Here is a 23,666-nt window from a genome sequence, read left to right on the forward strand (position 1 = left end):
CAAAGCCGTAGAAATGGCTTTGCAACCCTTTCCAGACCGACGCATGTCAATTACTTTGTTTCTCATCTGTTCTTGAATTGCTTTTTGAGATCTTTTATCCTACTTCACTTCGTCAGACAGGTTCTATTGAAGTGATTTCTTGATTCAACAGGTCTGGCAGTAATCAGGCCTGGGTGTAGCTAGTGAAATTTAACTCAACTTTCCAAAACATGTGGTTGATCACAGTTCATTCATGAATTATCAACGGGGGGAAATTACTTTTTCACATCGGGCCAGGTAGGTTAGGATGGCTTTTTTCCCTTAATACATGAAATCAGGTTATCTTTGTCTAATATTACAATTCGTATGCTTTTTCCACAGGTACTGTATCAGTAACATTCCTTCACACTGTGATCAAAGACGAAACATTTGCATTAAAGGGTTGCAACGTAACTTTATTTGTTTTGTACAGTATTTCCACTGAACTTTAAATTCAATATATTTTTCCTTTACACGTTTTTTTTTTGTAATATTGTTGCCGTTTTCCTGTATGCATTTGTTTTGTTTTCCATGTTCATGTTTGTGTGTCATGTATAAGTTTTCTCGTCACTCATTCATACCGTCGGTAAAGTCAAGTCAAGTCACAGTTTTAAAGATGAGCAATTTAGAGCAAAATGAAAAAAAAAAAAAAATCATAAACAAGAATAGAGAAAAATAAATACATGTAAAAAGAAATGAGAGGACCAGAGCAGAGAATACACATCAGGACTGGTCAGTGGTGGCGTATGAAAAGTATTTTTTACAAACATGTAGCATTGTAAACATTTGTAGCATAGACAACATGACCAAGCCGAGCATGGCTTCAGAGTTTTGATATTAGACATGAACAGCTTCTAGGACGGAAGACAAGTCAGATTTGAGATATTTCGTGATGTCTGTTCATTCCCCCTTTTGGATAACAAGGTTCCTGATCATGCAGCCCGACTAGGACTAAACACAATTATCCAAAAATATAGCCCAGAATATCCTGATCAGGAAAAAAAGATCAAGAAAAAGCAGAAAAGGCTTGTATCCTCAACTCCTATTTATGTTCCTCTCTTTTTTATATTTTCTCCATGTGACATGTTCCAATGAGGCTTTTTCTCCACTTCTCAGAAGTGATTAGAATTGCATCTGAATCCCTGTCGATGTATCAGAACATACATATTAGTTTAACTTATAATACTTTTTAATGTAAATCACTGAATCCAGATTTTTAATCTTAGAAAAATGTCCAGTAGTTGCCTCGGTTAGCTTCACCTTTAGAGAGACGTTAGTTAGTCGGTGGATCTTTGCCTCTGGGGTGCCTGATTTTGGACAATATATTTATTGCAGTCTTCAGGATTATTGTTTTTTTTTAACTCCCTAAAACAGTACTTGAACTTGAGAAAAAAATAAAACTGAGAAGAGAGGGACTGAGCTATTGCAGCTTCTAATGAAAAGAAGCAAGTTTTTAAATGGCCTGAAGCAAAAACTCTCAGTCATGCCGACTGGGTCAAACCAAGTCTTGTGGACTGGGTCAAACCAAGTCTTGTGGACTGGGTCAAACCAAGTTAATTACAAGAAGTTGAGTATTGAAAACAAAGACATCAAGTAAATCCTTTCAACCAGCCTTCAGGATGACAAAACTTTGGTAAAACTATGACAACAACGGTTAGTACCTGCAATTGTCTGCTATGATAGTCGCTTAAATTTCCACAATTTTGCATCATCTGCCACATGTGAGTACTAGAATGTTTCTATCAGCGCTGAGTTTGAGGGGCCGGCTGTGGGACCCCAAGAAAATGCTAAATATTACACTCTACTGTTTCCACCGCATGAAAAAAACAGCTGCAGCTTAGCTACGCACAGTGAAAACCATCAGAAGACTGTAATAATGGAAAATAAGTAGCTAGAAAAGACCAGTTTTATGTAATTACTCAAGTCATTTTCCCCACAGACAGAGAATTAAACTGCCTTAATTCAATTCCTTATTGAGGCGCCCACAGTAATGCATGCCACTCTTCCCATAGAATCAATGGCAAATAATGTAACTTTAAAGATAAGGAAAATAGAGCAGCAATGTTCTGCACAAAACGTGTGCACATTCAAGTAAATAAGAAGATATAAAGAAAATAATCTATAAGTCAAAGACAGATACATAAGAACCTCCAGTCTTTGTTGGTCGGATTGGCACTTTTGTGAATAGGAGTGCATTTTTCATTTTTCAGAAATATAAATATTTTTCTTCCTGGTTGATGCACTTTTCTTTTTTTTCCTTTGCAATTCCGGCGTTATTTGTAGGCCAAGCTCAGAATTAGCGCTGAAATCGAAGACTTCAGGTATAAATGCTGCTCTACACTACGTCTGTCGTGTGTAGAGGCAAGTTCTTGATGCTCAATTATTCATGATTTGAACTCTCACGTCTTACTGGGAGCACGCGTGTTCTGTGGATAACGTAACTCACTCGCTAACATATCAATGAACGGTTTAACCCTTCGCATGTAATAGCAGCCCGTTGCACTAGGATATTATGTCAATGGAAGTTTATGGCTTATGTAAAAATGTAATACTGAAAGAAACCAAATGTCTGTCCAAAAAGAAACCTCTTTGATGACAGTGTATTCCCAAGTACACGCACTATTCAACAGACTAATCCGGAGTATTTTCGTTGAGATTAACATAATTCTGTTCACAGCTTCATGATTTAATGTTCAGGCTGGTTCAGTGATCCACACAACAGGCGCTCCCAGACTCGGATCGGGAAAGAAGTCATACAGAGTCAATCGAACCTCTTCCTCACACAGTGCCCGTCAGTCAAAACATCACACAATCCACAGTTCTGCTCAATCCACAAAGCCTGAAAGCCTGATCCCGGATCAGCTTCTGTCACAGGCAAAAAAAAAGGCTGATCCGGGGTCAGGGTTCACGGGGCTAATTTATACCATCGTAAGTCATGTGGCTAGAAACAAGAAAGAAAAGAAAGTTTCCATGAGGCCTCTTTGTGCACCGAATCACATCTCAATACGCCAAAACAAAACAAATGTCTTTTCTTTGTCTCAAATAAAACAGAAAATTTAACCAAAGGCAACATTTTCATCCAAAAAAAAAAAAAAACTATACTAAGTGACCAGAAATCAAAAAACAGCCAAAAACGGCAATTTTCACTCTCAAAGAACTACGTTTTTTTTTTCTACTCCAAAGATGATGGAAACTTTATTTTTCTTGCCACTAGCCACTCATCTGTGAGAGGTGTGTGTACAGTGTCTGCTGGTGTTGTATGCAAGTGTGCATGAAGTGTGCGCAAATACACATTATATATACACAATATATATATATATATATACACACACATATGTATATATATATATATATATATATATATATAATGCAAATACAACGAAATTCAAATATGTATGTATACTTGAACTTTTGGTTGAAGTTGGGCTCGTCACGTGTCGGAGATGTATCCCTGGCCAAACCCGGCTCCTTATTAGACCCACGAGGAAGAGGATAGGCTATTTACATCAACATGCAAAGATCATGAACAGTTCCCATTCCTCAAAAGATATATAGTGATACAGAATGCCAGTAGGCTTTATATATATATATATATATATATATATATATATCTCGACTCTACCGCTATACTAAACACCACCACTGTCACCACACGGCCACTGTTAACACCACCAAGCTTAATTTCGTTGTGGCCCCACTTCCTGCTTTTTTTTTTGTGCAGCACAGTCTCCAGATATTACTTCACGCTGTTCTCTACCTCTCCGTGTTTGGCCGGGGATACTCGGTGACTGAAGGCAGGGTAATATAACGCCATGCACAAACCCCAACCCACACACAGCTGGGGAGATGAGGGAGAACGAGGGCCTCGCGGAGCAGCAGCAGCAGCCCGTTTACACTGAAGTCAGACATTCAAAACTATAAATGTTGTGTCTGCACCACGAGTGGCATTTCGCCCTATTTTAAACATCTTGAATTCATTTAAATATAAAAATAAGTTGGGTTTGCTGCTGCTGGTACCTGTCCCCCCCTTAAATCCCCAGCTATGCCTTGTTTAATAGTTAGATCACTTCATAATTCAAATGTATTGTTATTAATAACACAGCACACGACGAACATTGGATCTCTAACTATACCACCCTCGAAAATCTAGATCTTTAAACATATCCGCTATTAAAAGCCAATCTCTTTTTCCACAATCCCATCCAGAGCCCGTCCTACGATCAGATCCCCTCAACCCTCCCCATGAAATTTGTCCCACAAAAGATGTTAATAGAAGGGGAATAAAAAGACACTTCTTAGGTCGGGGCATCAGATTAGCTGAACCCTAAGCCTAATGATCAGGGAGCCTATTGGTAGCAAACCAAAGAAAAAGAGAAAACCACAAGCACTAAAAAAAAAGTGCATATAAATAAGTGTTAAGGAGAAAATAACTAAATCATAAAACAACAACAAAAGGGATCGTGTTACTCTGTGTTTTTCTTTGAATTGCACCAAGTCAGACTGACATCAAGAGCGAGGCATCTTTCTCCTCATGCACCCCCCAGTCTGTGGACTTTGCGTGGGGAAGCGTGGGTAATCCTGGAAATACGAAATGTCCCACTGGAAAAGAAAAGTGTGTATAAAGATATTAAACAACCAAACCATCGCCGGCGCCAATGAGAGCGACCGAACGGCAGGAAGATATCCGCGCGTGTGCGTTTGAAGCCAGGGCAGACTTTTTGGGGCTGTGTGGTGATCACTTCCTCTTCTAGGGAAGTGTGACGGTCTCCCCCCTTTGACCAGGTAACGCATGGGTCTGCCCTGCCAGAAGTCAGTCCACTGGTTCAGGAGAGTGGGACACTTTTACCAAAGGGTGGGTGTGTCTGTGTGTGATGGTAGATGTGGGGGGTTGGGGGGGGGGGGGGGGGGGGGGGGGGTCTGGGGCATGGAGGTCTGACACTGGCTTCTATGGGTCGTCCATGAGACGAGGAGGTATGGATGGGGGGCGGTGGGGTACGTGGTGTATTTTAGAGCGGAGGGCTGCGGACTTAAAGCTGGAAGCCCTCCATGGGAGCCTCCTGCTGGGGGAAAAGGAACTGCTGGTTGGCCTGGTCCACCTGAGGGGCGAGACTGTTGTCCTCGTCCTCCACCCCGAAATAGTGCTCGATCAGATCAAAGGCCTTCTGGTAGATCTCCTGGTTGTCGTGGCTCTGGAGGAACTCGATCTTGTCCAGACCTGGAAAATAAAAAGTAATGTTAGAACAATGTATAAACGCGTGTATAGTTTCCTCCCCGCCGTGCGTCATTGTGGAGATGGTGTACAGTACCGTAGGCTTCTTCGATGAGGCTGCAGTACGGGTTGACTCCGGTGCCGCTGTTCTCCTGCTTGGCCTCCTGCTCGCCCAGCCTCAGGATGTTCTCCAGCCCGTTCAGAGCGACCTGCACGATCTTAGAGTCCATCACCGTCAGCAGATCACACAGCGGCTTAATGCAGCCCAGGTTCACCAGATATCTGGATTCAAACACACACACACACACACACACACACACACACACACACACACACACACACACACACACACACACACACACACACACACACACACACACACACACACACACACACACACACACACACACATTTAATATGAATAATTCTTCCTGGTTCATTCTGATTACCGGCTGCGTTTTTAGCACCATGTAACATCCCTGTTCACAATGTTAATACATTTCTATCACCTGATTTCCCTATAAAAGGCTACATTTAATTTCTTCACAATTAAAGCGTCACTTCAGATTACTTCTCATTATTCACAACAGGCTGGAATGTTATTTTTCAGTCTGTTGCTGTCGGGGAAAGTTTGGTGCTAATTTATGAACTCATTTTTTAGAAACTCTTCCAACCTCTAAACAATCTGCTATTCATGCTTCCAGTCATCACTGCTCGACCATCAAACCCTTTCAGCTGACTTTCCTCTCTAGTTGACCGCAATGATTCAGTGCCGACATGTTTAACTTTATTTGAGTCTCACCTGATCTGTTCCGGCGTTCCCCCGGAGGTGGCGTTCGTGATGGCCCAGGCCGCCTCTTTCCTGGTCCTGAACTCTGCCTTCTGTAGAATGTCGATCAGAACCGGGAAGATGTTGGCATCAATCACCGTCTGTGGGGCAGAATACGATATGAAATCAAGAGCACGTCTCCAAAAGTAGCCTCAACATAGTTATGACATCTTCACCTTTGAAACTTCCACAAAAACCTACCCCCTCACCCCTTACTAAAACATCATTACAAAGCATTTTGTATTAACCAAAGTAAAGGAAAGGTATGATTGAAATCATGAGTATTATCAAAAGTGATGCCAGTGGCAATAAATGGCGAATTACATTGTTTAATAGAATCTAAAAGTCACATACATTATTAAACACTTTGACTTTTGGATAATTAAAACATAACTCATGTAAACGGTGCCATTAAAAAAGAAAAATAGCTGTTGTTAGTGCTCGCGCTTGTATTGAAAGGTCTGTCAATCACCCTGAAGTTCTAGCAGGTTGTGCTTGTGTTAAATTAAATAATTAAAGATCAGATGAAACCACTGCTTTCACAGGCAAAAGTTGTACGATTCAGAGTTATGGAGAAAGGGCACAGAATATCATAAACGCGACTAGAACATAAACCTTAAGGTCACAGACTAAATAACTCTAGCTGTGATTATATAAAGGTCAGGAGTACTGTACAGAGCTGACATCCAAGTTCAACAGACACGATTACCAATATGTGTGTTCTTCTCAAAAGAGCAAATTATTACAATGTCATTCCTCTTGACATTTATGTCATGATTACAAACAATGTACCACCTGAATGAGCATTTCTGCTGCCATGGTTGGAGAGCATTACTGGAGGAAAATGTCAGATAGTGAGGTTTAGTTCTGAGCTTTGTTTACATGCATCACCTGTATTTGTGCTCGGTTTAGTTATGAGCTTGGTTTACATGCATCACCTGTATTTGTGCTCGGTTTAGTTATGAGCTTGGTTTACATGCATCACCTGTATTTGTGCTCGGTTTCCTGCTGTGATGTTGGAGATGGTCCAGCACGCCTCTTTGCGAATGGACTCTTTAGCGCTGCTGAGAAGGTGCAGCAGACAGGGCAGAGCTGAGCAGTTCAACACCACCTATACACAGCAACAGAGTGGGTAAAGGTCATGTAGTCATTATAAAGAAAAGTGTTTCTGGTATTTAGGCTCATTTTAAATGGGGTGGACAAAATAATAGAAACACCTGTGACGATAAAACAATCCAATCCAAGAGTAGAGAAGAAAAAATGAATCCAAATTCTCTGATTCCAGCTTCTTAAATGTTATTACAAGGATCTATTGCTGTTATATTCGACTGCAAAACTTGTACCAAACAGGAATCTGAGGGTGTTTTTGCTAAATTGTGGGCTTCTTCTCTGCGACAGAAACTAACTTCAGTTGAATTAACTCTCACCTGTGTTTGGATGTCATCTCCGGTTACGATGTTTCCTACAGCTCTCAAGGCCGGGGAGGCCACCTTATAGTCCGTGTGCCTGCAGGACAGGAGGTTCAATAGAGAGAAATTTAAAGTATTTACAGGTCATATCTACTGCGACAAAGACAACAGAGAGTACGACTTGACTCACATGAGTAGCTCTACCAGGCGCCTGCAGACGCCAGAGTCGATGACAGCCTGGATCTTGTCATTGGGGCCGTCTGAGAGGTACGACAGGGCCCAGCAGGCGTCTGCCAGCAAGTCTGGGTCACTGCTAAATAGAAGCCTGGACAGCACCGGCAGACAGGGTGACACCTAGACAGCACAGACACGATGCATATTTATGCTCAGAAACGACCACATGCATACATCAAGTGAAACTTTTGAAGGGAAAGCAGCTTGCCTCGGCAATATTGGATTTTTTCCCCCAAGGTCACCGAAATACAAACAGGGAGCAAGAGTTTGTAAACAATATGTGCGATACCCTTCAAAAGAACTTTAGTTCAGTCTCGTGTCGGTTTTCACAAGAGCCGATACTTTGGTACCAAGTCAGCATCAAAAATCTGAGAACATGACGGTACTCCTTTCTCTACAGTGCCACAGGTACCGGGGATCAGGGCTTGTAACTAACGGCGTCCCGTCATCAACAGAAAATGTCCCTGATAACGCTACATTGTCAACAACAAATCTGAGTTGAAATTAGCAGAAGGAGAGCTAGTTAACGTTAGCTGTTAGCAGACGGTTAGCAGGACAGTCAAAATGTATTTCAAACACTTGCTGGCAGCCGTACTTGTCCTTAGCAAAACATTGAAAATGTAAAAAGTAGTCGGCCTGATCTCAGTGTTGTTGGTGTTGACTTCATAGTCGTACCTTTTCAAAAGCAGGCGGAGGGTTTTTTCCTCTACAGAGATTAGACAGAGCCCACACTGCGTTCCTAGTCATGGTCAATCTAGTGGATTTGGTCAGAAGCCTGAAATAACAAAGTACATGAGATAGCATCAGAAACATGTTATTATGGGAAGGAAAGCTCGTGGCCGTAATCAGTATGAAGATGGGCTTACATTAATAATGGTGGAAGGATGTCGCAGTTCAGCACATAGTCCCTGCACACGGCACTATCTCCTGCAATATTACCCAAGGCCCACACCGCCTGCAGAAAGAAATAACACAACAAACCGTTAGACAATAGTATGGAACAAAGCAAATATAAACAGAAGCACACACTAGTCAAGATGGATAAATCATGTCAGTCACGCTGCGTTACCTGTTCTTGGACGTCTTCAAAGTCTGAGTTAAGTAGTTCAATGAAGATCGGCACCGCTCCGGCCACAATCACTGTCTTTGTCTGCATGGATGTGCCTGATGCTATGTTGGTCAGTGCCCAAGCTGCTTCAAACTGCGGGGACACAAAGTGTAAAATTAGCATTTTAAACTACAGATGTACATGGTCAATTTTCAGGTGGCCATCGCTATCATGATGTGTTGAAATGTAAGGTTGTAAAAGTAGTTTTGGGCGAGACATTGATTGATTACAGTTGTTAGAGGGATATGTTTTCACGGCAATATAAAATTGGTATTAGAAAGAGAATTGTGACACTAAACACATTAAATGTACACGTTATGTACACATCCCATGCACAGAGGGTGTTCTGAACTGTGTACAAACTGACCTGTAGTGTGCAGTTGACGCTCTTCTTCAAGAACTCCACAAACCTCTCGACTACTCCAGAGGTGTTTATGACTTCATCAATTGGGGGGTTGGGCTCTGAAATGAGGTCAAACTGGATGTGAATACTTTTTGTTTTGGTCCACGGTGACTTCCTGATTGTTATCACATTAGTGCAGAATCACTTATGAGTACACAATTCATACCTTTAGAGAGTAGTTTTCTGAACTTTTGTGTTGTGGTGAGCTGAAGCTCTGGGTCCTCCGAGAACAGCATCTCAACCATGTCTCTGGTAATGACTCCTTCCTGCAACAGCAACAACATGCACAAGCACTCACAACACTTGGTCCACTCGGCACAGACTCCACTATTCTCAGTCCACTGGCTGGAAAAGTGGCTCGGCAACATTAATAATGACATTTGTCCTGTGTGGCCCTCTCTTTGTCTGCGTTGTTAAGAGTGGAATTAGAAAAACAGACACTCACTGTTGCTGGAGAGCTGAGGTAGGGGTCCACCAGCGGACTCTCAAACATGGCCTCCTCTTCATTGAGAACATCCACATTCCTCCTCTTGAAAAGCTGAGATTAAAAAGAGTGTCAGAGGCCATAGAGACGATCCAGCCTCACTATGTTCGATATACACACACACAAACACACACTACACGCTGGCCTAATCTCACACAGAGATAAAGGATCTGAGGATACCTGTTGTTCTCGTTTCTGTTTCCTGAGCTGGATGCCCTCCTCCTCTCTCCTGCGCCTCATCTCCTCAGGGTTCAGTGCTTTGTTCTTGTAGCGGTTCATCCTGTAGTTGTCTTTGGCCGGACTGGCTGACGGCTCTAATGGGCCACAGACACAGGTAGACATCACGATGAAAACACAACAAAGAACAAGGAGGAAACAGAGCTGTTGAACTTAAAGGGTACACCATATTTAGGGAAGAGTCAGTGAACATGTGACAGTTTGCGTTCGTTTCCCCTCGACATTGCTAATTATAAGTCGTGATGATGACACAGCATGTACACCAGTCTAAATATAAAAAGGCCTTGAATAAACAAGCTCATAGAAACTGGATAACACAGCCTAAAAATACACACACACACACACACACATGAACATGCGCACACACAGACACGCACAGCTAAGCTATTCAACAACCGGTCAGCTGGCAGGCAGAACAAATGTATTTATTCAGTAGAGTTAAATCGCGGAGTTAGCATAAATTGGTGCCCACACAGGACAAACTGCCCATTCTCAGTGTTTGTGCAGTCATGCCACCAGAACAGGGCAGATCCCTGAGTCACCCGGGGCTACAGGGGAGAGAGAGAGAGGGAGCGAGGGAGGTAGGGACTACAAGTCTGCATTGGCAGTTCAGAGGAGACCCTAACCCGACGGAAACGAGTCTCTAGAGCGAAGAAACCAGAATGGTGAAGGTGCTTAGGCCTACGTTTTCTGTTGACTCACATCAGTAAGAAAATCATGTTGCTAATGAGAAACAACAACAGTGGAATTGAAACAGCAGTGGCAGAAATCTCAACAGCAGATATATCTAAATCCCAAACTATCTGTATGGCTATAAATCTTCATTTCTGCTGTGTGTGTGCACAAAATCAAGCCAAGGACACTTTTCCAATATTAAAATCTAATAGAGCCTTAGGAAGGGAGAACAACAATAGCATAATGACCAGATGTTTGCGGTCCAGCTTGATATTTCCTTGTGTATATATATATTATTTGCATTTGACATCATTAATGAAGCAGGATGGTTTTTGGACAGTTTGTATTATAAAAGACTGCCCCTGCCTCTCTCTTTCAGTCGTATTTATAAATATATAAGTTAACAGTTATGTCACTGTAAATGACAAATGACAACAACACACAAAACTAAGCATAATCCTGTTCGGGAATGGTCTGGAAAACATGGCGACCCCTGGTGTCACGTGTAGCGTAACACGCATGCGTACAAGTGTGCTGACGGATATGTCAAAACTATCGCTCACCGTTGTTAGCAAAGCTGTCATAAATGCTATTAAATGTTTTCACTTTACTAGCTCTAACTATTCAATAGAAACACAAAACATAATTAACAATACAGTGTAGCGTTAACTCTGTGGCTGGATTGACAGAGCTAACACAGCTAAGCTAACGCTAGCCGCTAAGCTACCGTTAGCCGCTACGCACACACAACTGCGCCCTAATAAAAACGTGACTATTATACTGTGTCATCTTATAAGTGATGACTTATAAACCATTTATGAGTTGTTGTGGAAGTCTGATTATCAAGTAACAATCGACCATGCCACCGAAATAGCACGGAGCACACAGCTAACGCTAGCATTCATAACATTGAACTATCTACTACTAGCGGTGCCTACGTAGTTAGCTAGCTAGCTAGCTATTAGCCGAGTTTCCTTAAGTTGGCTAACGACTTAGGTTACGTTAGAAGTGTTACACCTTGTATAAAAGATTAAACATCGTCCTAAGACTATATATCGTTAGGTTACAGGTTAATATAAGAGAACTAGTATACATTAATAACTTAGCATCTTTAACTGTAAGTTAGCTGCATAGCTAAAGAAGTTAGCTAAGTAGTTAGCTAAACAACAGTGACAGGATGAGGGTTTTATAATCATTACTCTCGATGACACAGCCCAATCTTTTACCACCTAAACGCATATCTGTACTCTAGATTTGCCGATAAAGCTTACCCATTACGTCCAATGTCGTTTGAGTGTATCAAGTTGTGAAGATATAAATCAATTTTGAATCCTCTCTCTCTCTCTCGCTCTCTCGCTCTCTCTTTCTCTCTCTCTCTCTCTTCTAGCTTTCCAGAATTTGCTCCTGTAAGCAATATGTCTACCGGACACGGAAACGTCAAAAATATAACACCGACTTCCTGCCACCAGAGGGCGCACCAGCCTCACATAACACTCCCTCGTTACATTTAAGCAACCTTCAGTAAAGGACACACCAAATATAATCAATTTAAGACTAGATTTATTTAATTCTCAAACGGATACATTGGTTGAAATTGCTAAGATGAACAATTCATTCATGCATTCATCATTAAAATACCATATAAGTTAGAGGAGGGGACAAATGACTTCCATTGCATTCTTCTCCCAAAGTCACTGCTTCTCACTAATCTCTCCACTTTGCATACCTTCTGGCATGGTTCAGATACCTCACAGTCTGAGTTCTGCTTAACTCCATCTGGTTTTGAAATAGTGTGTGCATTTGTGTGCGTGCAGGTGTGTGTGTGTGTGTGTGTGTGTGTGTGTGTGTGAACAGCCGCGGTTCCCCAGTGTTTTTCTCAAAGTGAATGTGACAGAGTAATACAGGTGAGGTACATCCGTGGTCAATTTGCTGGGAGCAGGTAGTGGTAAATTACTGCACTATATTGTGATACGGCATTGTCCTCTGACATGGGCCCTCGAGGGGGCCCGGGGAGATACACCACAAAGAACTTTAGGGGGCAATGTTGTACAAATAAAATGTAAGTAACGGCATTCACTGCCGTCAGGCTGGCTCTCTCCCGTATTAGAAAGGGTGTGGGAGGTCAAGTCAACTGTAGCACAACCGAGATACTTTCCCATAATTACAATTTCTTAACAGACAAGAAACAATAATGTTCATATGCTCATGCTCTCACAGAGTACCCACGGGCTCGGGCTCGACCTTCACTCAGCCGAGCCACGAGGTCTGAGGATTCAACAGCCTTCAGCAGGTGTGCTGGTGCAGAGATGACTCAAAAGACACTACTTGCTGGATAGCAGCTCTCCGCTGGTATCAAACAACACAAACACACAGGACCAGATCCAGTCTGCAGGGCTGTAGCTGGGGCTCATCACATCTGATTTCACAGGTCCTCCTTTCTGAGTTTCTTTACCTTTTTTCATTTCTATGCCTGCTGAAGCACGTCATACAGCAGCCTCCACTCTGCAGGGAAGCAAAGGCTATCCATTAGTCAATGCCACAGAGTAAAGACTGCCTCTGTAATGGAATCATAAGAGCCGAGCAAGGCATATAACCGAGGGCTTTTTAAACTAGAGTAAAGTAGACAGGGCATGGTCAATTCTGCTGAAGTCTCCCACTCACCATCAGCCCCTAATGTAGATATAATACACACGACAATCAATACCCTCTTTTTCATCCAAATTCAAAAGGCTGTAAATTAAAAAGAGAAAAAGGACTAAATTAACAAACAGGAGGACCTCTCTTGCCGACCTCATTAGTGGCCGTGGCCCGTCGAAGGCTGAGTCAGCAATATTGAAAAAAAAAAACACACAGCATTTTCAACAAGCAAATTAGCAATGCTGCTGCAGCACGATGAGAGCAACAACCAGAGGTTTATCAAGTGCAATTTTGATCAAAATTAGTTTTTAGTTGTTTCTAAGAAGACAATACAGCGTTTGTTAAGGAACTTCTTCGTCATACGCTTTATTTTGGCCGCCTTTTGTCAAAACGTTGCAGTGTTTAAAAGAACTTTATAATAATAACAATATAAATAATACATCATATGTATACAGCACTTTTCAAAGACACTTTAATATCCACAGATCTACACATCTCTGTAGGCTGAAAGCTTTTACTAAATCCCTTTCATTTTGAGGGTGATACTTAATCCAGCGGAGAGGTTTCATAGGCAAATGTCTGCCCTGTTTTGCATCATGCTCCTGGCAGTATATCCATGATAAAACATCAAGCAGGACCAAAATCTCTGCAGGTGGATACCGCAACAAGAAAAAAAAAAACGACCCTTAAAGAGGTTAACATCATCAAGGAGCATGTTTTGTGAAGGAAAAACTCAATTATGAAGCGTCGAAGGCAGTTCAGTTTAATTGTGCTTATTTGAGTGCACAAATCTACCCAGTTTTAAACTGCTCCTTAATTCAATTACACCCAATATAATAATAATAATAATAGAGCTAGTTTGCGGAAATGTGAGAATGTGTGTTGAGCTGCCTCCGGGAGAGAGAACATCTGCAAGGCTCCGTGCTGAACGCTTTGTGCGAGGGTAATAAAGGGTGAGGGAGATAACGCCGTGGGGGAGGATAGTGTGCGGAGAGAGCCTGTGTGTCAGTGCACGTGGGGCGTGAATGGAAAAGAGGAGATATGTCTTCATAACATAGTGTTGAAAATGTATTCAGTTCTGTCCATTCCTTACTTTTTTAAAAACCTGATGACTGGGGGCACCCCCTCCCTCTCTCCGTCTCCCTCTCGCTTTCTGACACCAACCAGGTGGCGGGGGCCGATAAGTGAGATGCTGAGTAGGTGTTTTTTTGAATATTCTTGTGGATCATTCGATCATTCAGTGTGTGTGTGTGAGAGGGAGATTTGTGGGAACCATTTGAATAGTAATTTTTCACCTCACGGGATAAAAGACTCGGAGAGACAAATCTGGAGCGGATTGGATTGATCGCAATGAAAGCACAGGCAAATATGGAAACCACTTTTTATTTGAGAAGAGGAGAGCTGCGTGGGATCTCACTTTTCATCTTACCCTTTAAACCACAATCCAATCAGACCAGGAGCGATTAACCAGGTATGTGGTGCAGACAAAAAACAAAGGCAGTTGTGCTTCAGGGAAGGTACCTCCAGTCCATGACCTCTCAATTACCCCTGAAGACCTTTATCCATGATGCAGCTGCCTGGCTGGTCTTCAACCAAGTTCTCCCACACTACCCTGCTCCTCCACACCTGGCACTGGCTGCTCGAATCTGATTCAAGACACTGGTATTTGCCGATCGGGCTGAGATTGGCTCAGGCCCGTCATCCAGGACATGGTCAAACTCAACACCTCAGCCCGTCCACTATGCTCTGCAACTGTCTATCGGCTTGCTACTCCCTCACTACAAGGGAGGCACAGCTCCAAGCTCCACAGTTGTGACATCAGGGCAGCAGAAACACATCTGTTCAGAATGCACCGAGGCCCATAAAATAAAATACGAATCTATCTCTTATCGTCTCTTAACGTAGCACTTGAAGCAGTTCAGCATTTGTGCTGAAGACGATGTAGTTTTTTTGCAATTTTTCGGGTTATATCCACCTGATTGAATGCACGTTTTGGAAACAGCTTTGGGTGAAAGTGTCAGCCAAATGAATGTAATATAATGTAACAAGGTTCGTACTTCTCTACACAACTGCCTCAATCACTTTTCCTGCTGAGTGCAACACCATATAGATCTTTAAAGAGAGACTGTCCAAAAAGTGTGCACCCCTATCCCCATTTTTATGATTCATCATGTGGCGATGTGCATATTTTCTGCCCTGCCATTGAGTGTGGCCCGTTGTAAAAGGGTATAAACCTTTGCTCTGTCCTTTGATCGGACGACACATCACAAACTAGTTAGTTTCAAGCACACTGAACCCTTTACTGCTCCTGAGATTTTACATATTTTGGTCACCATCATCAACAAGTCACTACACGAAAGCATCTGCAAAAATGATGCCATAATGCATAATGCCATATACTATAGTTTATGTAGATTTTTCTGCTAATATTTCTATATATGTAGGACTTTTACTCTGAGTATTTTTACAGTGTGCTGTTGCTACTTTTGCTTAAGTGAAGAACCAAAAAACTTTCCAACCACTATCATTATGTAAATATCTCCAGTGCAGCGCCGTCCCAGTGAAAATTTGTGATGAATCTAGAGACTCAAAGCAGGTATACACAGTGGGAATGTCTACCTTCATAATTTTTTTCTTTCAATACAATTTCCAGTCCCTCAACTCAGGGTTGAGGGTATCTCTGAATACCAAGTATAAATCCAATACCAGTGCCCTCTTTTCCCTGAATACGTCATAGGACTCATTGGAATTATTTGTACGTCTGGAAGCATGAGGGCAGGGTTTGCCGTTAGCATCTGAACATAAATGAAGTGATAACAAAAACACATAATTGTATAATGACATTGACAAAGAAACTGCCTTCAAAGGTGGTTAATTCCAAATATCAGAGCATATTTTGAGGGGTTGCCTCGGCTCTTAACAGGGCGACGACTGAGCGGCCAGCAGCTAACATTGCTAACAGCACAAACAGTGCAAACCAATGGCAAGAGTGCTGACAGTATTTGGGGGGGGAATGCGACGACGCCGTTGGTCGGGGACGCCGCACACCCGGACTCACATGCACTGACATGATTGAAGCTCAGATTACAACACACACAGAGGTGTGACTTCATTCTCCGCTCAGGTAGCCATCACTGTGCTCTATCTTTAAATAGCCACTATTTCTCTGCTGCTAAATGATTTAGCACCTTTCATGTCGATTGCTGATAGCTAGTCCAAGTCAGCATCGGTGCCCAAATTCACTCTGAATATCACATTGGTGCATCCCAATTGCAGAGCCCAAGTAATATTCTTTGGGGTCCTGATACTCTTAATGTCATCCGATCCTCCCGTGTATCCCGGTCTTTATGCAGTGATGGAGGGCTGGATGGCTCATCAACTGAAACAAATCATCCTGTGAAACGGCACAGCGATGTCACAGCGTGGGCCGAGGTGGAAGCAGTAATGCACCAGTCTGATGCCAAAGAGTGAGAGAGAGCTGTCTTGCATCAGAAAACTCTTGAAAAAACGCCTGAAACAAAGAGATCAATAAGGCACAGTCATTGTACACACTGTAATTGATGAACACTGGACTTGCGAGGGCTTCCTCTCGACCCTCTAAACCTTACAGGCTAATTTCAGCCCAATCGAACTGGCTCAATAAGGCCTATTAACTCAAAGTGCTTTTATTTAACTGCGATAGGCCTCGTCGTTCGTATCGGAGGACGTTTGTATCTTTATTTTTAGACTTTCTATTTGTAACACACAGCAGCAAAGGGCTTTAAAGTCTCTGACTGTCAAGGGAGATTCCACCGCGTCTATTCCTTTTTTTATAGTATTTACAATACAGAACATTCAGCTCTGCTGCCATATAATAATCCCTGAAATACCAGCTCTCTCAACTCAACTTCTTGTCGTGCTTCCTCTGCAGAAAATGCAACACAGAAATCAGAAAAAGTCTTCAAATGATTCAGCTCTGACTGCAGCCAGGGCTACTTTAATTAAAGCCGTTTGATGTTTGCTCTTGAGCATTTTGAGACCCACTATGCCCGGCTCTGATGTAAGAATAGGACAGGAGTGGCCATAAAGGTGATGTGTATGGCTGTGGATGTGTTGGAACACCTAACTACCTCACTACAGGGCTTTCACAGCCTCCCTGCGGCGGCCATAAATCCACCCTGTGATTGCAGAGAGGAGGTAATGAGGGGCCCGGCGCACTATGCGGCCACACACACACCCACAGACAGCCGAAAAGCACGCGGCTTCCTCCGTAAATAACACCACCACTGACCCTGACAGCGGTCTGATCCTCTTGGTCCGCCACAATCACCTCCTCCAGTAAATCTATCTAATTAACTCCGCAGCTGAAACCGAAGAGTCTCTCCTCCAGTCAATCCGGTTTCTGCGGTGTAATAGTTTCTGACAGGACACAAAATTAACTGAACAAAATTAAGTCGTTTCGCTCGCCGTTCTTGCTTTTTCTCCACAGCATTAATTGTTGTTTGCAAACAAGCGTTTGGACGTGTAGAATTGATGGCCACAGAAAAAAACAATTTAGTTCCAGACGGACAAATGGTTTTTAAGTTAACTTAAAAAAAACAAGGTCTGAATTTTCCCTGACAGCGTGCCACTTAACAGGATGTATTTCTGTACTGTGCATAACGCCGCGCTGCCTTTACTTGTTTTTCATTCACTCTATAATTCATGTAACAGGCAGATTGAGTAGGAAAATGGGCAAAACAGCCCGGCATGATGATAAATGGATTAGTAAATTGCCTCCGTGCCCTTTCAGAGGCCTGAAACATGCCTTTCTAGTTCTTTACTTTTGCCTCCCACCAAACCAAAGCCAACCTCTGCTGACCTTTCGCATGTAGCATCTGAGAAACTGAACGAGAACCTGGATAAAGTTAATTGGCTGTTTCCTTACACTCCTGAAAGCTCATGATAATTAATCAGAGAGAACAAAAAGCCACTACATCACCACCTAATTATGTGCGAGCACTTGGCAGGCTCGACACACAGGATCCTCGCCGTTTGTGTTTAGTCTTTTATCTGCAGCGTGTTTGTGTGTGCGTCTGTGTGCATCATGCCAGCGTTTGTTGCCGTTCTGCCTCATTACATACTCGATCATGTGTTGTGATTGCAGCAAGCAAAACATTGTTGTAGCATATCTTAAATATTTGGAATCATTTCTCAAAATCTAATTACCTAATAATTATGCAAAGCCAAGCAAGAATGTGGGCGGGCTCTTCACGGATTTATCTCAATGTTTTTACACACTGTAAATGTAGAAAGTATTCGATCATTATTAAAATGTATTGAAATGGCACAATTCATGCAAATGCATTCAAAATAAATAAAATACTCTTTAAAAAAAGTGAATCTAAAAGCATATATATAGAGGAGTGTTAGCAGGCTGTGCTAATTTATACAAAACTCAAAGTTTGGAATGATATTAGTCTTGTTTTTGTGTTGCGAAGATAATTATAACCACATGCCAAAGTTAGATGATCAAACATGAACATTTCCTTCTCGCTGTTTGAGGAAAATACAAGCTCCCTAAGAGTCATGCTTAAAATACATCTTTCCTGTAATTTTCCAGCTAAACTGTCGCTCTACCAAAAATACCTGCAACACTTTTTCTTTTTTTGAGAAACGCAGATGCAAGCCATTTGATTTGAAAACCTAATCAAACTCCTACCGCTCGCCGAAGTGGTTTCGTGTTCCTCTAAAATCAAATGACTCTTCATGTGTTCATCTTCCCCAGATGAAAACATTTAGCCTCAGATGTTCCTGCGCCCGGGTTTGGAATAATGGTTCTGTCAGTGCAGAAGAAAAAAACCATCACCAATTTGTCCAAAGTTTGCAAGTAGGGGCCAACACTATTTCATTTGCAAGATTATTTCATTAATTATCTCAACTTGTCAGTCGCTGTTATGATTGAGAATCATCTTTTAGATGCTCCTTGGTGGGATAAATAACAGCAATCCTTTTCATTAGAAACTCTCCGTCTTATCTACGGACCGGTTTGTTCCACAATCAATTAATTAATCATTTTGCCATCAGAGGCTTCAGTTGGACGTCTGATGTTGTCGTCAGTTTTTATTTCATTAAGCATTTCTGTTCTATCTGCCCGATGATAGCAGACAAAGTCATCTTAAAAGGAAAGAATATTTTTCTTCACCCTTTTATTACAGGATGTAATATCCACCATACCATAGGGCCAACCCCCCCCCCCCCCCCTTTGTTTTGCATACACCACACACACACACACACACACCTACAAACAGCATGGCAGGAGCTCCATCTTCAAGAAATGAGGGAGGGCCAGGGAGCAATTAGATTCAACTGGAGACTTTTTAATGTGAATTCCTCTCCAATGCAGCGGCGCTTTCCTCTGGAGAAATCTCAAAGTCAAATACAGGATCTTTGATCATTTACAGCCATATGGCAGCACGAGGCATGGACCAACATGGCGCGTGTATAAGGCGTGAGCTCCGGCAATGTCTGCAAGGTCAAATAATGCAAAGCTCATTCAAATGGCAAACCTTCCCCAGGTAGAGATTCAACCCCCCTAAAAAATAAAGTCAGTAATGAGGTTGGTTAATAGAATATTAGAAAAATGCACTTAGAAATGATTGGCGCCATTACGTTGAGAAAGTCAATGATGATGTGACCTTTGAGATGAAGAAGTCAGTGAGTACTAAAGTTGGTCTGGACCATAGAGAAGCTATCATCCTGTTAAAGTTCGGGTTTGTAATAGAGGCTAGAAGGAGTTGTAGTTTGGGCTGGTAAGTCTGCAGAGGTTGAGAAATGTATCTGCTTTATTACAAAGTAGATTGTTTGAGTGGGCTTTTTTCAGAGATCCCGCACCAGAAAATGAGGTAATCACAGTGGTCGCTTCGTCTTGCACTCTGAATTTTTGTAACTTGGTGCGCGCGGGATCACGTGGCCAATTCGCTTTTAAATGCTTTAGAAACAAGAGGTTATTTACAGGATATTCAACCTTTGCTTCCTTCTAATTCATGTAATACTTGACTTGTTTCTTTACTGTCGTGTTACAAAGGTAATAATATGAGATATGAGTTTACAGATAATTACAATCCCTCCTTGGCATTTTGGAGGTTGATTTATTGCTTTTTGCTGGAAAATGTGGTGGAAAATAATCTTTTTAACCTCCATGTGAGAAATAATCGAGATGAGAAACCTCTTAAAATATAAAAACATATTTATTTAACAGACACTAAATATTAATTCAGCTGAATGGATAGAGCTCTTTCCCCACAGATGGTTCGGAGGTCTAACAACAAGGAATAGACAAACACAGAGTATATGCACATTATCTCGTCTCCTCCCTTCACCCCCCCCCCCCCCCCCTCGCAGATGTCGTCCTCCGCTATCTGCCGCTGCACCCAAGGCCAGGTTCCCAGCCTTTTCGTGGGAAGAGGGTTAGGTGGTGAAATGACACTACAGCAAGTCAGAAATGCTAAAATACCTATGAAATCATTTATCGTTAGGTTTTAAATGACTCTGTTTGGCCTCATCTACATATATGCAGGTTTAAGCGATACAAGTTATATCTAAAAGAACGATATGATAAATTTCCACAACAGAAAACATCTACAGTCTGTGGGCATATGTCTGGGTCTCGTTACCTTTTTGAGTCCTCACAGTTTATTTTGTTTTGTCTGCCCTCTGGCGTTTTGGAGAATAATGCAGCACATAGAATACAGTAGAAATGCCTCCGTTCATGCTCGGAGCTTGCGTGCCTAAGAGAGTGTAAACAAAGCTTCCAGAACCGCGTTCACCACAAAGGATGAGATGGGCGGACATAACATAATGCCATTGCATTTACGTTGCAGTGCGGTGGATCAAAAACCTAAATGAATCCAGTCATGAGTCAACAGCAAACCAGTCAGATCATAAAGAGCTGATTTTGCTGATGAACTCCAACAGTCATGTGTTGGATTGATCACTGAAGGTACACTGACAACTGTTCCAAAAATAAAAGTAGTAGATTATTGTATGCTTATGCTGTGCAGCGAATCGGTGGTACTTCTAATCATACTTCATTGTTTTATATTGCTTCAGCAGACACAGTATGTACTCTCTGCTGAAGCATGTTCTCAGGGAAAAGCAAAGAAACAGCAAGATCAATTGTCCTCCTCCTCCTGGGCCAGAAGGAAATTTAAAAAAAGCTTTGTATCCGTCTCAAAAAAGCAGATCAGTTCTGTGTTAACATGATCAATAAAACCAACTTTGCCTTCTTTACTACTAGAAGTTACAAGTGTCAAAAGGTAAAGAGAATGTGAGATGATTTCACAGAAAAGTTCTTATACATTGTGAATGAGTGGGATTACTTCTGTCATGCTTCATATGCCCGACTTGTCCCGGTGTAAAAAGACTCAACACAAAAATAAATTGGTTGTCAAGATATATTAGCAGTGTAAATAGCAAATAAATTAAAGCAGTTCTTGACGGTGGAATTAAAGACACAACGTTTAGAACCGAAATACAAAGATCTATTTAAAATATGCATCCTTTAGAAATCACTTTCAAACAGTTCTTTGAAAAGGACTCCCCCGTCTTTACCTGTCACTGTGAAAACAACTCCTTCAACAGACGTCGACTTCATGTTGTGCCTTTTCCATGAAGTGGTATAAAGTTCTCTCTGGGAAACCACAAGACATGTTTACTGTGTTTCTCTACCAGCAAAGATGGAAGTCTCAAAGAGCAACTGCTGTTCTCATCGCTCATTGTTCTGTATTTCTAAACTACTTTACTTTTGCTTAAAGGCACATTTATAGTGATTTAGTATTGTACTTCTATATGGTTGAGGATTTTACAATAGACACCTTTTAAAAAGAATTTCAAAATTGAAGCAACAGCGGGCGAGGTATCGTAACTTGTTCTCCATCGTACGGGTTGAGCTCCAATAACGGTAGATCCTACATTTCCCATAATGCAACAATAGCTTCTTTTCTTTAGACCATCCCAGTCTGATAAATTCCCACATCTTTCAAAAATACAAGCCCCTAGTTACAGGCTTGTGTTGTAAATTGTAGTATCCCTCAGAACTGATATAACCACAGAAGACATTATTCACCAGTTCAACAGAAGAACAAACTTCACAGGTTTGAGTAGTCCCACCTTTGTGCTAAGCTAAGCTAACCATCCCCTGCTCGGCTTCATATTCAACCCATAGTTATGTGGAGAGTGGTATCAATCTTCTCATCTAACCATCGGCAAGAAAGCAAATAAGTGTATTTCCCGAAATTTTAAACTGTACTTTGCTACATTTTGAAACGACCATTCCAGGTTAGAGTTTAAGAAGGCTACATAAATAGGCTACTTGTACTTGAGCAGGATGTTGCAATAATCATCCTTCCGGGGAAACCTGTTATTTTATTTCTGTACGGATGCTGCCTTTAAATACTCAAGGTCTGTGTGTTTCCCTCAACACTGAAGCGCTCTCATTCCAAGAAAGTGTCGCGAAGGCCTGCCTAGCACGTTTGTAAAAACGCTGACTTCATATGTTCTCGAGCACAGAGAGAGAGGTAGTTGCGAGGTATTAGAAAAATACTCTGTCTCTTCTCTCCGCAGAGACTTAAACTAAATTTACTATCTGCCGTGCCTGCCTCAGAGCTACTGCTCCACTCCTCTGAGACCGGAGAAGGGAAGGAAAGAGAAAAAAGGGACGAGAGACAGAACCATCGTAATCCTTAACAAGGGAAGTTGAGATAAACTTTATACCGTGATGCTTTTGTTTATGTGTGTGTGTGTGTGTGTGTGTGAAGGTCTGTTCCTCTGCTGGCTCCCCTGCAGTGCTGTAGCAGTATTAGTGTGACTGTCAGACCCAGACTGCATAGCTGTGACCTGGATAAACCAGCGCAGGAAGAGGACTCACCTCTAGTTAGTCTCTGCAGGACAGAGTCTAGCAGTTAGGTGACAGAGAACAACTGCTGCTGCTGCTGCCGCCGCTTCCCAGTCAGTGCGAGGATGCAATCGCTCAGCGTGTCAAGAGTTTTCTGGCGCGCTCACAGACCAAGTGAGATGCTGAGCGATGGGCACTCACTCACACACACACACACACACACGTACATTCCGAGACAAAGAACTCAAACAGATATGAACATATGCATATCCACATACGAGTTACAGTAACGATTAATGTTAAAAATTACAATTTGAAATTTAGTAATTACATTAGTCGCTCTCCATTGCTCGTAGTCGTACTGACAGTTTAATGGATGGCTGATAACAGTTTGATGCGGCGACCTCGGAAGTGTCGTCTTAGCTGTTTAGCCAATGCAAAGCTTCGCTCAGGAGTCTGGATTAGTTCATTGTCGATTTGGTGTGTTAGCTGTCTGTATACGCTAGGACTAACTTTAAGCTCGCCCTAGTTTCTCGTGTAATACTTTTGCATCTCTGCATTCCATTGTAC

The 23,666-nt window shown here is 42.1% G+C and overlaps 1 protein-coding gene across 1 annotated transcript; it reads right to left on the minus strand.

The window, feature by feature from the left end:
* Positions 1 to 480: 480 nt before the first annotated feature.
* kpna6 (karyopherin alpha 6 (importin alpha 7)) lies at positions 481 to 11,986 on the minus strand. Its single transcript, XM_079175899.1, has 14 exons — positions 11,878 to 11,986; positions 9,875 to 10,008; positions 9,656 to 9,748; positions 9,377 to 9,476; positions 9,175 to 9,269; positions 8,769 to 8,900; positions 8,566 to 8,654; positions 8,375 to 8,474; positions 7,656 to 7,819; positions 7,484 to 7,562; positions 7,042 to 7,167; positions 6,030 to 6,157; positions 5,325 to 5,509; positions 481 to 5,233 (listed from the first exon to the last, which is right to left on the minus strand). The coding sequence occupies exons 1-14, from the start codon at positions 11,879 to 11,881 to the stop codon at positions 5,046 to 5,048; spliced, it is 1,617 nt and encodes a 538-aa protein (XP_079032025.1). The 5' UTR covers positions 11,882 to 11,986; the 3' UTR covers positions 481 to 5,045.
* Positions 11,987 to 23,666: the final 11,680 nt, after the last annotated feature.

Source organism: Pholis gunnellus, assembly GCF_910591455.1.
Source record: "Pholis gunnellus genome assembly, chromosome: 16".
Classification (NCBI taxonomy): Eukaryota; Metazoa; Chordata; class Actinopteri; order Perciformes; family Pholidae; genus Pholis; species Pholis gunnellus.

What these genes read in the sequence shown, in the direction of transcription:
- kpna6 (XM_079175899.1), bottom strand. An exon ending in ATCCTTCCACCATTATTAAT is followed by an intron (nt 8,475 to 8,565) that starts GTAAGCCCATCT and finishes TTGTTATTTCAG; the next exon opens with GCTTCTGACCAAATCCACTA. An exon ending in GAGATGACATCCAAACACAG is followed by an intron (nt 7,168 to 7,483) that starts GTGAGAGTTAAT and finishes TGCTGTGTATAG; the next exon opens with GTGGTGTTGAACTGCTCAGC.